This window comes from Mustelus asterias, chromosome 23 (assembly GCF_964213995.1).
Source record: "Mustelus asterias chromosome 23, sMusAst1.hap1.1, whole genome shotgun sequence".
Lineage (NCBI taxonomy): Eukaryota > Metazoa > Chordata > Chondrichthyes > Carcharhiniformes > Triakidae > Mustelus > Mustelus asterias.
The window spans coordinates 59,057,928-59,073,639 of NC_135823.1; the positions used below are offsets into that span (position 1 = coordinate 59,057,928).

At 41.0% G+C, this 15,712-nt stretch overlaps 1 protein-coding gene across 3 annotated transcripts in view; it reads left to right on the forward strand.

The window, feature by feature from the left end:
- The first annotated feature begins 6,657 nt into the window (after nt 1-6,657).
- The window catches only part of axin1 (axin 1), a 121,945-nt gene continuing 112,890 nt past the window's right edge, over nt 6,658-15,712 (forward strand). For 2 of the 3 annotated variants that reach the window (XM_078240736.1, XM_078240738.1), the window contains exons 1-2: nt 6,658-7,199; nt 14,095-15,076. In XM_078240736.1, coding sequence (XP_078096862.1) covers nt 14,199-15,076 — 878 coding nt within the window. In that variant the 5' untranslated portion in view covers nt 6,658-7,199; nt 14,095-14,198. Of the gene's footprint in view, nt 7,200-10,389; nt 10,526-14,094; nt 15,077-15,712 lie in introns of those variants that run through there. The other variant, XM_078240737.1, reaches the window with a different exon arrangement.

Consider the following 15,712-nt stretch of genomic DNA (forward strand, 5'->3'; position numbering starts at 1 on the left):
TGGCAGCGATGAAAGTGACTGGCTCTTCAAAATTATGTAGAATGCCATAAATTGCTTCTCACCTCTCTCAGGAGATGTTTGTCTACAATCTTGATAAGTTTCATTAGTGGAACCATCTGCACACTGTTCCTATTTATAAACCTATCGAGGAGCATTATATTAAGGCCAATCTTTAAAACTCAGACCACTGGCAGCTGTAAAGTGCTAATTTTTCTGGTCTCACCAATTTAGTATGTTTTCAGCACGTGCAAACATTAATGCCTAAACAGGAATTAAAGAGGTAAAGTTGTTACACATCCCAAGTGGAGTATCAGGCTTCAAATTGAGAAGCAGCCCATAAAAAGAACAATTTGATTCGGCAAGAAGGGAGGAACAGAAAGCACCAAAGAGAAAAATTCCCTCGGCCATCTACGTCAGCCAAGTTAATTTTATATTGAATAGAAAATAATTAATGTGCAACAGTGGAGATAAACATTGAGTGGTTAAAAAAAGAATGCGCTAACGTAGCTGCTGAAGTGTCACTAGCAGCTTCTCCAGCCCACCAGAAATTAATTGGCATTTCAAATTCTCACAGAGGGGAAGGTGGGAAGTTTCCAGCTTGGGTTTTAACCAGTGTGCAGTTGGCGTAGCACTACTGCAAACACATATTCAAAACATAGAACGCAATCCCTCCCTCCTTTTTCTGCCAATATTCACCTTGTCACATTACAACAGTGGCTACACTTCAAAAATATGTCATTGACAGTGAAGCACTTTGAGATACCCATTGGTCGGAAAATACTATACAAACGTATGTCTTTTCTTTCTTTAAAGACACTGACAGTGGGCTGCAGCATGTCTCTGCAGGCATCAGCCTCCAGTACCTCTCCCAAGTGGTCATTCTGCATGGGTAACTTTGACTGGATGCTGACAAGTTATTCCGCCTCGCTCTGCCTTTGCCTGTTATCCGCACATATGCACTTACAAGCTGAGGTTGTCACTCACCCCAGATTTCCGAGCTGTCTGCTTGAATGTGACCCACGCATGGTGTTAGCCCAACAGCCCATCACGCTTTAAATTTCTTGCCACAGCAGTACGCTCTGTGATACCACTGGGCACCATCGCAAACAGCCAGGAATTCCAGGGAAAATGCAATGACTGGGGGAGCTTAGGTGCCGAGGGAGCTTGGGTCAGGTTGGCTTAGGAATTGGGCTGAGGCTCAAGGATCGATGGGTGGGGTTTGTGGTAGGAGGAGGGAGGGTAGGTGGGAGACCACTAGCAGGCTGAGCCTGGCGAATAGTTTCAAGAACAGCTTCTTCCCTGCTGCTGTCAGACTTTTGAATGAAATGGACTTACCTTGCATTAAGTTGATCTTTCTCTACACCCTAGCTATGACTGTAATACTACATTCTGCACTCTCTCATTTTCTTCTCTATGAACGGTATGTTTTGTCTGTATAGTGCGCAAGAAACAATACTTTTCACTGTATGTTAATACATGTGACAATAATAAATCAAATCAAATAGTTTCAGAAATGTTGATGCTGAACTGAGTTTAAGACTCAATAGCCAATCACTGAGCCCATTGCCCTTTGTGCAATCTCTCAGTTTGTTTTTTTATTTATTAGTGTCCCAAGTAGGTTTACATTAACACTGCAATGAAGATACTGTGAAAATCCCCTAGTCGCCACACTCTGGCATCTGTTCGGGTACACTGAGGGAGAATTTAGCATGGCCAATGCACCTAACCAGCATGTCTTTCAGTCTGTGGGAGGAAACCAGAGCACCCGGAGGGAACCCATGCAGACACGGGTAAACGTGCAGACTGCACACAGACAGTGACCCAAGCCGGGAATCGAACCCGGGTCCCTGGCGCTCTGGGGCAGCAGTGCGTGCCACCTTGCCGCCTTGCACTAGTACGTTTTGACATGTGAAGGTCGAGTACAGAATAGTTCTGACAGACACTTCCAATTCATAGTCAAAGCCTTTATATGTAACTCAAGTCCATGAAGATAGGGGGACACACGTTTGGATGTGTTACATGATCAGATGTCATAGAAACATAGAAGATAGGAACAGGAGGAGGCCATTTGGCCCTTTGAACCTGCTCCACCATTCATCACGATCCTGGCTGATCATCCAACTCAATAGCCTAATCCTGTTTTTTCCCCATAACCTTTGATCCCATTTGCCCCAAATGCTATATCCGGCCGCCTCTTGAATGCATTCAATGTTTTGGCATCAACTACTTCCTGTTGTAATGAATTCCACAGGCTCACCACTCTTTGGGTGAAGAAATGTCTCCTCACCTCCGTCCTAAATGGTCTACCCTGAATCCTCAGACTGTAACCCCTGGTTCTGGACTCCCCCACCATCGGGAACATCCTCCCTGTATTTATTCTGTCTCGACCCGTTAGAATTTTATAGATCTCTGTGAGATCCCCCCTCATTCGCCTGAACTCCAGCGAAAACAATCCTAGTCAATCTTTCCTCCTACATCAGTCCCGCCATCCCCGGAATCAGCCTGGTAAACCTTCACTGCACTCCCTCGAGAGCAATAATATCCTTCCTCAGAAAAGGAGACCAAAGCTACATACAAAACTCTAGGTGTGACCTCACCAAGGTCCTGTATAGTTGCAACAACACATCCCTGCTCCTGTACTCGAAACCTCTCACAATGAAGGCCAACATGCCATTTGCCTTCTTTACCGCCTGCTGCATCTGCATGCTTACCTTCAGTGACTGGTGCACAAGGACACCCAGGTCCTGCTGCACACTCCCCTCTCCCAATTTACAGCCATTCAGGTAGTAATCTGCCTTCTTGTTTTTGCTTCTAAAATGAATAACCTCACATTTATTCAAATTATACTGCATCTGCCATTGATTAGCCCACTCACCCAACCGGTCCAGATCATTCTGAAGGATTTTGGCATCCTCGTCACAGTTCACCCTCCCCACCCAACTTGGTATCATCTGCAAACTTTGCGATGTTGCATTTTGTTCCCTCATCCAAATCATTAATATATATTGTGAATAGTGGGGTCCCAGCACCGATCCCTGTGGCACCCCAGTAGTCACTGCCTGCCAATTTGAAAAGCAGCCATAATTCCTACACTTTGTTTTCTCTCTGCCAACCATTTTCTATCCCTCTCAATACACTTCCTCCAATCCCATGCGCGTTAATGTTGCACGATAATCTCTTGTGCGGGACTTTGTCAAATGCTTTCTGAAAGCCCAAATATACCACATCTACTGATTCCCCCTTGTCAACTCTACTAGTTACATCTTTAAAGAATTCTAACAGATTTGTCAAGCATGATTTCCCCTTCATAAATCCATGCTGACTCGGTCCGATCCTGCCACTGCTTTATAAATGCTCTGCTATCACATGACCATGAGACATAGTTTGAAAATGACATGATCAAATCTCCAAGAATGTCACCAAACACAGTAGACTTTACCAAATGCAGCCCAGGATTGGAACATTCTTTAAATCAGAAGAAATTAACCCAGCATTCGCACCTTTGTTGCCAGAAAAAGACAATCAGATAGCTCCGAAATTGAGAACCAAATCTGACGAAGGGTCATCCAGACTCGAAACGTTGGCTCTGTTCTCTCTCCACAGGTGCTGTCAGATCTGCTGAGATTTTCCAGCGTTTTCTGTTTTTGTTCCTGGGATATTCCTGCTTTGTGAAATTCATAATAGATCAAAAAAATGCACTCGTTTGTTCATTGCTTATTTAGCAGTAAAGACCTTGGACTTACTTTGCAGCATCCAGTCTTTGTCTTCTCCTGTCCACCTGCAAATCTATTCCATGTATCGATCTTAGTTTTAAATTTGTCTTTTATTAGTTAGAATCCTCATCTTCTTGTCCAGATGTTAATTTGGTGTGAAGTAATTTTCTGGATTTACTGTTCCCATAATGTTAATTTGCATCAGTCACTAATTCACTGGATAAACATACTGATCCTTGCAAGCAGACCAAGTGATTATTAAGTATTTTAATCAAAGTGTGAGAGTAATGCTGTAAATTAGTGAAACAGGCGTGTGCATTCCAAAGTTCCTTAAACAATTCAGTTCTTAATTTAGATATTTTAATTAAATTAGCATGGTTTACAAACTTATTTTTGCTAAAATGTTAATTGTAAAATGTTAACAAATGTTAAAGATAAATGCTGGAGCAGTTTAGTAGTACAATGATTCAGATCTTATAGGGTTAAATTATGAGATTGCATTAATTTAGCTTTTATTCCTTTGGGTTTAGAAGGTTGCATTGTGATCTAATTAAGGTATTGAAAATGATAAAAGGATTTAATAGAGTAGATACAGGGAGACTGTTTCCTCCAATGATAGATTCCAGAACAAAGGTAACAATATTGAAATCAGCAAAATTAAAAATCAGAATGCTATTTTTGCATACAAAGTGTTGCGAGAATCTGGCACTCTGTCCCCCAAAATGCTGTAGATATTGTACCATTTGAAATTTAACCCCAAGATTGATAGATTATTTTGCTTAGTCAGGGTATCAAGGAAGGAATTATAGAACCAAGGTGCCATGATCTAGCTGAATGGGGAAATTAGCCTGTAGGGGCTGAACTGGCCACTCCTTCCTGTATTCATCCAGTTGCTAATACCTAAGGTATACCAAGAGAAACATTTGATTTTATTTTATTATTGTCACATGTATTGGGATACAGTAAAAAAATATTGTCTCTTGCATCCTATACAGACAAAAACATACATTTCATAGAGTACATAGGGGAGAAGGAAAAGAGAGGGTGCAAAACTTAGTGTTATAGTTACAGATAGGGTGAAGAGAAAGGTCAGCTCAATATATGGTAGGTCCATTCAAAAGTTTGATGGCAGCATGGAAGAAGCTGCTGTTGGGTTCTTGAAATAAGGGGAAGCAGATTTAGGACTGAGCTGAGGAGGAACTTCTTCACACAAAGGGTTGTGAATCTGTGGAATTCCCTGCCCAGTGAAGCAGTTGAGGCTACCTCATCGAATGTTTTTAAGGCAAGGATAGGTAAATTTTTGAACAGTAAAGGAATTAAGGTTTATGGTGAGCAGGCGGGTAAGTGGAGCTGAGTTCACAAAAAGATCAGCCATGATCTTATTGAATGACGGAACAGGCTCGAGGGGCCAGATGGCCTATTCCTGCTCCTAGTTTTTATGTTCTTATGAGTTGGTTGGTATGTGTTATCAGACTTTTGTATCTTTTTCCCGGCGGAAGAAGGTGGAAGAGAATATGTCCAGGGTGCGTGGGATCCCTGATTATGCTGGTTGCGTTTCCGAGGGAGCGGGAAATGTAGATGGAGTCAATGAATGGGAGGTTGGTTTGCATGATGTACTGGGCTACGTTCGCAAACGTCTGTAGCTTCTTGTGGTCATGGTCACAGCAGGAGCCATACGAAGCTGTGATACATCTGGAAAGGATGCTTTCTATGGTGCATCTGTAAAAATCGGTGAGTCGTAGTGGACATGCCAAGTTGCCTTAGCCTTTTGAGAAAGTAGGACCAAGACCAAGACCTGAGCACATAGAAACTTGAAGCACTCAACCATTTCCACTTCTTCCTATATTCATCCAGTTGCTAATGCCAAGCGTAATACCAAGAAAAACATTATCCTCTTCCTTGATGTTTAAGGGCAGCATAGTTTCACAATGGTTAGCACTACTGTCTCACAACGCAAAGGACCTGGGTTCAATTCTGGCCTTGGGTCACTGTCTGTACACAGTCCGAATGACATGCTGGTTAGGTGCATTGGCTGTGCTAAAATTCTCCCTCAGTTGTGCCCAAACAGGTGCCAGAGTGTGGCGACTGGGCGATTTTCACAATAGCTTCATTGCAATGTTAATGCAAGCCTACTTGTGATAATAAATAAACTTTAACTTTAATATATAACTTGGCATGGGTTGCTCAATGGGCACAATTTCTCTCTATTTATTCTTTGTGACCTTTGACAGTGGGCAATACATATTGCACATCTAATAAAATTAGACCTTAAATCTGTGTGTTTTTTTAAGAAACACACAAGAATGCCAATAAAACAGGAAATAAGTTCCATTGTAAGACAATAGGGGACTTACTTGTCCAACACACACAAGACCCAACACTGCTGCCTGAACTCCCTGAAGCAGCATGTCAGTGCTTCCCAACCGCGCCTGCGCGCGCGCAGTGCCCTCCGGGAGTTGTAGTCCCACCCCCCTTTCACGTCGTGATGAAACCAATCGACCCGGACCACATCCCCCGGCAGCCCTTTCGGCAGCCGGCGCTCGACCAATCAATAACCCTGGGAACCGCAGGGGCGTCGATGAGGTAATGGATCACCGAGCGCTTTGCTTTTCACTCAAAAGGAGAGGAGGGGTGGGGGAGGGGAAAGGCTTTGATGAGGTCCTACCTGCTGAATAGAGAGGGATTTGGAGGAGGGTAACATTTGAGGGGGAGGGCCCTCCTTTTCTTCTTGATCGATCTGATCGTATTGGGGGGGGGGGTCTGTTTTCTTTTTTTTCTCCTCTCTGCGGCTGGTTGGAGGAAAAAAAGTGAGTGAGATGGGAGTTTGTTTGCGGGTGAGCTGGTAGGACCTGGTGCTGGCTGGCTGGCTGGCGGGCGGGCGGCCGCTGCGCTTTGATGTCGGGGCCGGCGGTTGCAGGGCTCTGAGTTCAGCCTGAGAGGCGGTGCAGTCCGCGCGAGCCAGCGGAGCGAGCGGGGAGAGCGCGAGACCAACGGCCGAGCCCAGAGAGAGCGAGAGGGAGAGAGAGAGGGAAGAAAAAAAAACAGGGCGTCGTGATTTCTCCACAACCTAACCAGCTCATTTATTTTGAGGAAAAAATTTTTTTTTTTTTAAAAAACTCGCCGCTTCCCGGGGAGGGTGTTTTTTTTTTGCTTTATTTATTTTTTGTTGATAATCCGGTCTTCGTTACATTTATTTTTTTTTCTCTCTCTGCATCCAGGGGGTTGTTATTATTCCCCTCCTCTCCGCACAAAACATATATATATATTTTTATTTTTTAAAAATTCCGAATCATGGAAGAGCCCGGGCGGAGGCGGCCGCCGTCGTCGTCGCCGCCGTTTCTCGCCGGCCGTCACCGCGGATCATCCTCATGGAAGAAACTTTCTCTCAGATTCGCCTGGGGAAAGGAGTTACCCGCCACGGTGCATGTTGTGTAGAGGACGTTGGGGGGGGAAGTTTGTGAGTGTTTGTGTGTGTGTGTTTTCCAGGTAAATGATCAATCCTCTCTACTCCTCTCTGCCTATGTTTTCCGCGTGTTGTTTGCAAATGTATTATATATATATATATATATGTGTGTTGTGTCTATCAGTTCTTTGAGCAAAGAGTGGTAGTGGGTTTTTAATTTTTTTTCCTCTTGTTCAAAGGAATTGCAAGTAGGAAAAGGAAAGGTTGTGGCTGCAAATCCACAGATTTTTCTCTTCACCCCCCCACCCCCTTCATCTGTAAATCCACAAATTTCTCTTCCCCCGACATACCCACAGACTTTTTCCTCCCCATCTGCAAATCCACACATTTCGCCCCCCCCTTCATCTGCAAATCCACACATTTCGCCCCCCCTTCATCTGCAAATCCACACATTTCGCCCCCCCTTCATCTGCAAATACACACATTTCCCCCCCCCCCTTCATCTGCAAATCCACACATTTCGCCCCCCCCTTCATCTGCAAATCCACACATTCCCCCCTTCATCTGCAAATCCACACATTCCCCCCTTCTTCTGCAAATCCACACATTCCCCCCTTCATCTGCAAATCCACACATTCCCCCCCTTCATCTGCAAATCTACACATTCCCCCCCTTCATCTGCAAATCCACACATTCCCCCCTCTTCATCTGCAAATCCACACATTTCTCCTCTTGATCTGCAAGTCCACAGATTTTCTCTCCCCGATCTGCAAATCCACAGATTTTCTCTTCCCCCATCTGCAAATCCACATACTTTTCTCTCCCCCCCCCCCCCCGCCCCCAATCTGGCAAATCCAGACTTTTCTCTCCCCCCCCCCCCCCCCCCATCTGCACATTCACAGATTTTCTCTCCCCCCCCCCCCCCCCCTTCATCTGGCAAATCCACAGACTTCTGCCCCCAACCCTCCCCAATCATCTGGCACATTACATTGTTTTCTTTACCCGAGAAGAAGGGGGGAGGGGGGGAAATGCTGTGTGTAAAACTTGCACGAATCTGCAGATCTGATTTGAAATGCTGATATTTTTCCCCCCTGCACAATCGCGATTGATTCTTGGTGGGAGCCCATCAAATGTTTATTTAATAATACCTGTGCTCTTTCTCTCATCACCTTCTCCCTCCCTCTTTCCCTTTCTCGTATGGTTACCAATGTCCACCCTCACACTGTTGTGTCTCTGCCCCCAGCTCTGCCGCATTTAGCACAGTGAGAAAGGGGAAGCTGTAATTCCTCTGCAAGAGGAAACATTACCTCTTGGAAGGCGAGAGCTGCAAAGAATCCAGCCATTTAATAACTGGAAACTTTGCCCAACTTCACAGTTGTTGGTCCAAATTGTAGTGACATCTGTTCGCGTTCCTGAGCTGAATTGGCTGTTGCACTGCATTTCACAAAAAATATAGCTGGACACTGAAGACGTACTTTGGCCTTCATTGTTACTTTTGTCACCTAAACATAAAAGCATTGACCTGTATCTTTCGGCTATTCAGCAACACTTTTTTCTTTTGACAGGTGTTTTCCACCTTATTTCTGTTTTGCTCTGATCGCACTCTTGCAGTATGATAGTATTTCCTTTACCCACAGTACTGCATTTATAATGGCTAACTCTGGTTTAGAAAAAAATCTAATTTTAAACTGCACTTTGTATAAGTGTTTGGAAGTGCGCGACGTTAACTTTTCATCTGTTTGGTTTTTAGGCCATGTGGGGGATTGGCGATATTTAATGATCTTGGAAGGCATAATCAATAAATTAGAAAACATGCGAAATGGAAAATAATCACAATCATAGTGGGTCGAGACAATAATCATCTAATGGACTCTTATGGGTACTTAAGAGTTACTGGGAACCCGGCCTTTTGAGAAAAGTAGAATTTGCGGTTTGAACTATTTTAATGATGAAGGCATTGGTGAGAAGTTTGACCTTGGCTGACCTCTGAACTTCAAATATAGCTTATTTCTTTGCCTAACACACACCTATCTAGAAGTCAAACTAAAAACAGACCAAGTTCATGTGATGTAGTCAACCATAAGTTTTTTTCGATTTAAAAAAAAATAGAATTATTTTAAAGTCCGATTTGCAGGAAAGGTTGGGCTGAATGAGTTTACGAGACAGGAAAATCAAAATATCTAGAATTGTTTGTCATATTCGGAGAACTGGTTTTAATGCATAATTGTAACTGAGGGGGAGCACGCACAATTTAAGAGATTATGGTTACCTTGAATTGTAAGAATGCATGAGAGTATTGGGTTAATTGAATAAAAATTATAAAGTATATTTTGTTGCATGTGTGTTGCACTTTTTATTCTTGAATTACGATAATTCATTTTGGTGTACTTTTGATTGGTTTCAGATAATAATGAATTGGGTACGAGGATAAAACATGATCTGGTGAAATTAACTTGATGTAAAATCTAAGGCACAGCTTGTAGTGTCCGAGTAACTATTTTCCATTGTCAGTGTTATAACTTGGTGGTTAAACAAGAGATTGTAACGCGATTAGGCATTACTGACCAGATATAATTAAACAGTAGTATTATTTTGCATTTGTGTGTTTTCACTCTCGAGTCGAGTGATCTGTTTGTTCTTGTAAGCCCTTGTATAAACTATATTATGTGACCTGTGCCAAAATAAAAAATAATTGCACCATGTGAACATATGCACTTTTCTCAAATGGTCCACCTCAGGTGTATGAATATTATTGACCTGAAAGTTAAGTTACATTTTGTGAAATTGGCCCCGATAACGTGGATGCAATTTATACAATGTGGTGTTTAATGTGACAATATAAAATGATCCATAGAGTAGCAATAGTTCATGAAGGTTTGCAGCAGTGTAAACATGATTTACGTTGTCATGTTTTGTTATTGTCTAGTATCCGATCATTGCCTATTGGAGTTAGACGTTCGCACGAATATGTTTGATTATTGTGAGAATGACATTGTGTGAAATATACAAAGGCATTATAATAGAAAAAATACATATAGGGAAATCCTGAGACACCGTGTAATGCGCTTAACACAAATCACGATTAGCAAAAGTAATATTGATTTTCTGAATTTTATAAATTTACAAGTCGTTTTATTCTTGGGTAGAATTAGAGAAAGAGTGTAGGCCAAAGGATTTTCGGTTTCTATGATGTGTAGATCAACTCCTTGCAGTGCAAGTACTAAGACAGGGGGCGCTGTTTAGCTCTTTCAAGAAGGACCAGGGAATGTGTATGGTTGCCTGAGTGTGTGCGAGAGATTGAAAATAACAAAGAAAGTGTTTAAGTATTTTCCTGTTGTTAATATCCTTTGTGGTGTTTGGGCTTTAAAGATCTCAGATGTACACGGAAGCAGAACGTAGACTTTTACAGGTAGGTCGTAAAGCTAGGAGCGGGTTTAATTGCATGGGGGGGGGCGGGGGGGGGAGGGGGTGCAGGGAGAGAGAGAGAGGTTCCTGAAAATGTGCATTGGGGGGTTTGAATCGTGCTGGGGTTGTATGCCAATCATTTGTAGATCAAGTTTACATGAGATTCGTTTTCAACTGAATCTTTAATTAATTTGATTTACTGTTGCGACATTTGATGTTAGAAAGTTGTACAAGCTGCGGTGTTTTAAAAAAAACAAGGGGCCTGGCCCGTTTTTATTAGAAACAAAACGAGAACTGCAAGTAGCTAAAAAGGGTCTCGCTTGCTCTTTCCCATCCCCCACTGTGCCGGAGAGGCCAAGAAATGAATGCGATGCGGGCTGCAGATGCATCAGTCAGATCAAGGGGACTGATGCACAAACATCTCGCAAGTGTAAGATACAGCGATTCACTACCAACTCGATCTGCCGTTCTCTGTAACTGGGCTGTTTAGATATATCTATTTACCCATAGTCTGAAGGTGACGATTAAAATTACCCCTCAGCAAAGGATTCAGAAGGAAAGGTATTTGATGAATAATAGCTTGTGCACTGCAGCAGATTAAACAGCGATTGTAGGTGGTTTTACAATATCAAACGAACAGGCTGCTTTTAAATGCAGGTCGATGTGTGTGAGTACAGTAGTGCCGTTTGATTTTTTTTATATTCAGTAGATGCCATTGGAATGGATTTGAAAAGGTGTCTAATTGATTTTAATTGCTCTTAGATTTAATTTGAAATATTATTTGCTCAGTATGTTGAAATTCTTATTGATAGCTATTACATTTGTTCAAGCTTTTATACTGTACGACCAAATGCCAGATAGATTTTCAAGCAGGTTTTTTAATGCATTTCAGTAGATGGTTTCCCCTGTGGAGTGGATCATTGGAAACTAGGCCATTCTAGATCCAACAAATAGATTGTTAAAACATTGTTACTCAGTTCTCCCTAATTACTATGTTTCAAAATCTTTGAAATCAGTGAAATGGATTTTACTCAAATGCAAGTTAGAATTTCTTGCTGGTCTGTTTTTAAAAATACAGGTGATTTTAACCTTGCTGGAGATCCATGATAACTTATGATTGTACACATGGTTAGAACTTGAGAGATTATGATGGTTGACACCACACTTCTAATATTCAACATCCATGACGTCTTCTTGTACCATTTGATTGACATTAAAGAATTACTTTAAATTAACAATTAACTCATGCAGACTGCATATATTGTGGTGGGTACGTCAATCAATCTTTGGTCTTTAAATAGAAATGCAGTTAATACTTCCTTCAGTAAAATGGTTGGGGCTTTTATCTATGTTGCTCTTAATCAGCTGGAGAGACAGTATGGCAGGGGTAGTTATTGATTCATCCTCCAATTCATCCTTTTTAAAATTTGATGCTCTTTTCTGTCCCTTAGTATGTCTCAGATAAACTTTCAAAGTGTTGCACATCGGAGGGTTTTCATTAATGTTATACATTCTGTTGTGTGATATGTGTGTGTTTGAAGCTTTAAATGAAACGTGCCATATTATTTAAATCTTCATGCTTACCCAAAAAGGAAGCAAATCTGACTTTGGTCAGAAGCCTAACTTGGGGCATGGCGGTATGATACTTCGAACACTAGATACGGCTGTGGTTTGGTTAAGTTGAAATGCCATTGTTTGACAAGCTCATTAGACAGTGTAGGAAAGTGATAGATTGTACCCCATTCCTAATCATCTAATAATTTAATATTGGAGTTGAAATGCCAATCTTAAAATTTAGTATAACACAGTGTAAACAAATGAGATTGAGCTCCGTGAAAGGCATTGTATATTTGCAAAAGTGACACAGCTATATGTATTGCCAAAAGTAGCCTGAATTGGTGTGAGGAGCTGGGCATCTTGGATTTGTATTTTCTTTTTCTGATGTAACACAACAATATAGGATTATAACGTAGAAAATTGAAAATCAAAATATTTTATTCAAAGCTAGAAATGGTTGAAATTTTGGGTAGAAATATGGTAGACATTTTAGATAAATTATTAAAAATAAGATATTTAGTTACTGAAACTAGTGTTATCTGGAGTTAGTCTTTTGCGATTTGATGTAAAGCCTAGTATGAGAAGATGAAATATGTAAATTGTTCAATGCTAGTTGCTAATAAATGATGAGTATGAATTTTGCTCGGTGACAAGACACTTGGAAAAGGTTAGATAGAGCAATCTCTTTAGAAATATTTTCATTTTATTAATCACTTCAGTATCATTGTACATTGGCATCTTTAATTATGTGATTGGAAGACCTTGGCATGCCATGGATTTCAGAAAGTTGTTTCTGAGCATTGTCTTTCATTGGAAAAAAGTAAGCAAAATGAACAAACCTAAGATGATCCCAAACTACTTCAGTGCCAGTTCATTACTTTTGAAGTGTAGACACCAGCCAGTTTGAAATGAACAAGGTCTGATGAACAATGAAATAAATGGTCAGATAATCTGTTGTAGTGATCTTGATTAAGAGGTGAATGCTGCCAGCTCACCAGGGCAACTCCCTTGGTCTTAGTACTGTGGGATCTTACACAACCATTTGAGAGGGCAGATGGGGCCATGTTTTAATTACATCTTTGTTAATGCAACGCTTCCTCTGCATTTTATTGAAAGTTTAATCCTGATTTGATTTATCTGGAATTCTGGAGCAGCTTGAACCTGCAATTTTCTAACTTGGGTGATAATTCTACTGTCACAAAGTAATGAACACTGCATAAAATTTATTGCTGTTTTATAAACAAACTGCAGTTAGTTGATTTCCAAATATAAATCTTGGTCCTAGTGTTTTGTTAAGTGAATCAATTTTGGACCAATAAGTGTAGAATTGGGTTACTGCTGGTAATCTCAGAATTAATTACTGGTGCAGGTCCCCATCATTTTTCTCCCTGTCCCACCCACAAAAAGGAAAACTGACAACATATTGGGATCATTGATTGTAGCACACGTTGACCTACCCAGATGTATTCACTGAATACTTTGTACTTGTGTGTAATGTGTGATCTGATCTACCATGGGCATTAGAAATCAACACTAGATTACTTTTTAACTGGGTGCAGCTTATCAACTGTAACTGTACTAGCATCTTTAGAATTTCAACACAAAGTTCTAATAAAAGACAACCAAGATATCTAGTCTGTTTGTTCATGTTAGTTTATGAACTATGGCCAATATGTTGATGGGCTTGGTTTGAAGCATTTAAGAAAGCCCAGTCCCTTTGGGAGAAAGTGTTAAGTGAAAGTCAAGTAAAGTCTTGCATTGAATTGACCCTGATTTCTCTAGCTTCATTTATAGAGTGGCAAATGTGGTGTTTCACATTTGTAAATTAAGTTGCTCTCCTTGTTTGTGATAGGATTATAGGTTATGCATGTTATAAACTAGGCTGAGTATTTTGTTTTTTCTACATAATGTTTTGGATTTAGGAGAATATTGACAAAAAAATGTTTGTGATGACTTGATGCTTGCAGTTTGTAATTTTATAAGTCAAGGAATTGTTAACTTTTTTCTTAATTACAGGAAGAATACAATTCCAGCAACGCTCGGTCTCTGCTTGAAAACTTGACCATAGGAGGAATTGGGACTGTACTGGATTTGGTGCTGTGCATGTGGTTGCTACAAAAATGACTGCACGAGGAAAGACATATTTGATGGACCCAGGGGGAAGCTTTACTGAAGATGCACCAAGGCCACCAGTCCCAGGTGAGGAAGGTGAGCTGGCATCTACGGACAGTAGGCAATTGAATCACAGTTTCTACCCTATAAAAACCGAAGGGCTTAAAAATGAGGCATCCACAGCAACCCCACGGCGGCCAGATTTGGATTTGGGTTATGAACCAGAGGGTAGTGCTTCACCAACGCCCCCATATCTGAGATGGGCAGAATCCTTACACTCCTTACTGGATGATCAGGATGGAATCAATTTATTCAGGACTTTCTTAAAACAAGAAGACTGTGCGGACCTGTTGGATTTTTGGTTTGCGTGCAGTGGATTTAGAAAACTGGAACCTAATGATTCTAATGAAGAAAAGAGGCTTAAATTGGCAAAAGCCATATATAAGAAATACATTCTGGATAATAATGGTATTGTGTCCAGGCAGATCAAACCAGCCACTAAAAGCTTCATAAAGGATTGTGTTATGAAGCAACAAATAGACCCTGCCATGTTTGACCAGGCCCAAACTGAAATTCAGACAATGATGGAGGAGAACACCTACCCTGTATTCCTGAAATCTGATATTTATTTGGAATATACGAGGACAGGTGGAGAAAGTCCAAAGTTGTACAGTGATCAGAGCTCAGGGTCTGGGACAGGGAAGGCGTTATTAGGATATTTACCTACTTTGAATGAGGATGAGGAATGGAAATGTGACCAAGACACAGATGAACAAAAAGGGAGAGATTTGGCTACTGTAAACCGGCTTACACAGAAACTGCTTATGGAAACAGCACCACAACGTGCTGGTCCAACCAGGAGATTCGATGAAGGTCGGGAGTACAGGTAAAAGGCTTAGTGGTATTAAGATCAGAATCTTGAAATATTCATAGTGTTAAAATCCTTTTTCAGCGTGTTGGTCAGAATACATTTTGTCGGAAAGTTCCAATTGTGCTAAAGCATTTATGATTTTAATTCATTGACTCTGATCCAAATGTTACTATCACCACATCTTAAAATAGTCTCTCTCCCTCGGTAGAACCCAAGATTCAAAGGATAAACTCAGCCAGCCTAATGCTATTGCGCAATTCAAATTAACGTAGTATGGCTCACCATCCTGATTTACTGAAACACAATAATTTTAGGTCTTCAGTGCACAGAGTAAAACATTCCCATGTTACACTTGTCACTATTGTAACATTAGTGACTATATTGGATGAGCCATGTACACGATAAAACATTTTGTAGTGATACAACTGTTACTTCGGAAAAGTATGATTAAATATAATAAATATAGGCTGCAATTTTAGTAAGAGTTTTTGATGAAAAATCCTTTGTATTTGCTGAAATGTTGTACAGTTTTACTGTAATTGTTTTATTTTGTTGCAAGTCACTTTTAACTTGACAGTGCTGTTGCTGATAATGGTTTCAATATGTATTAGTCAAAGCATGTATAGCGCATAAAGACTGTATTTAATGGTT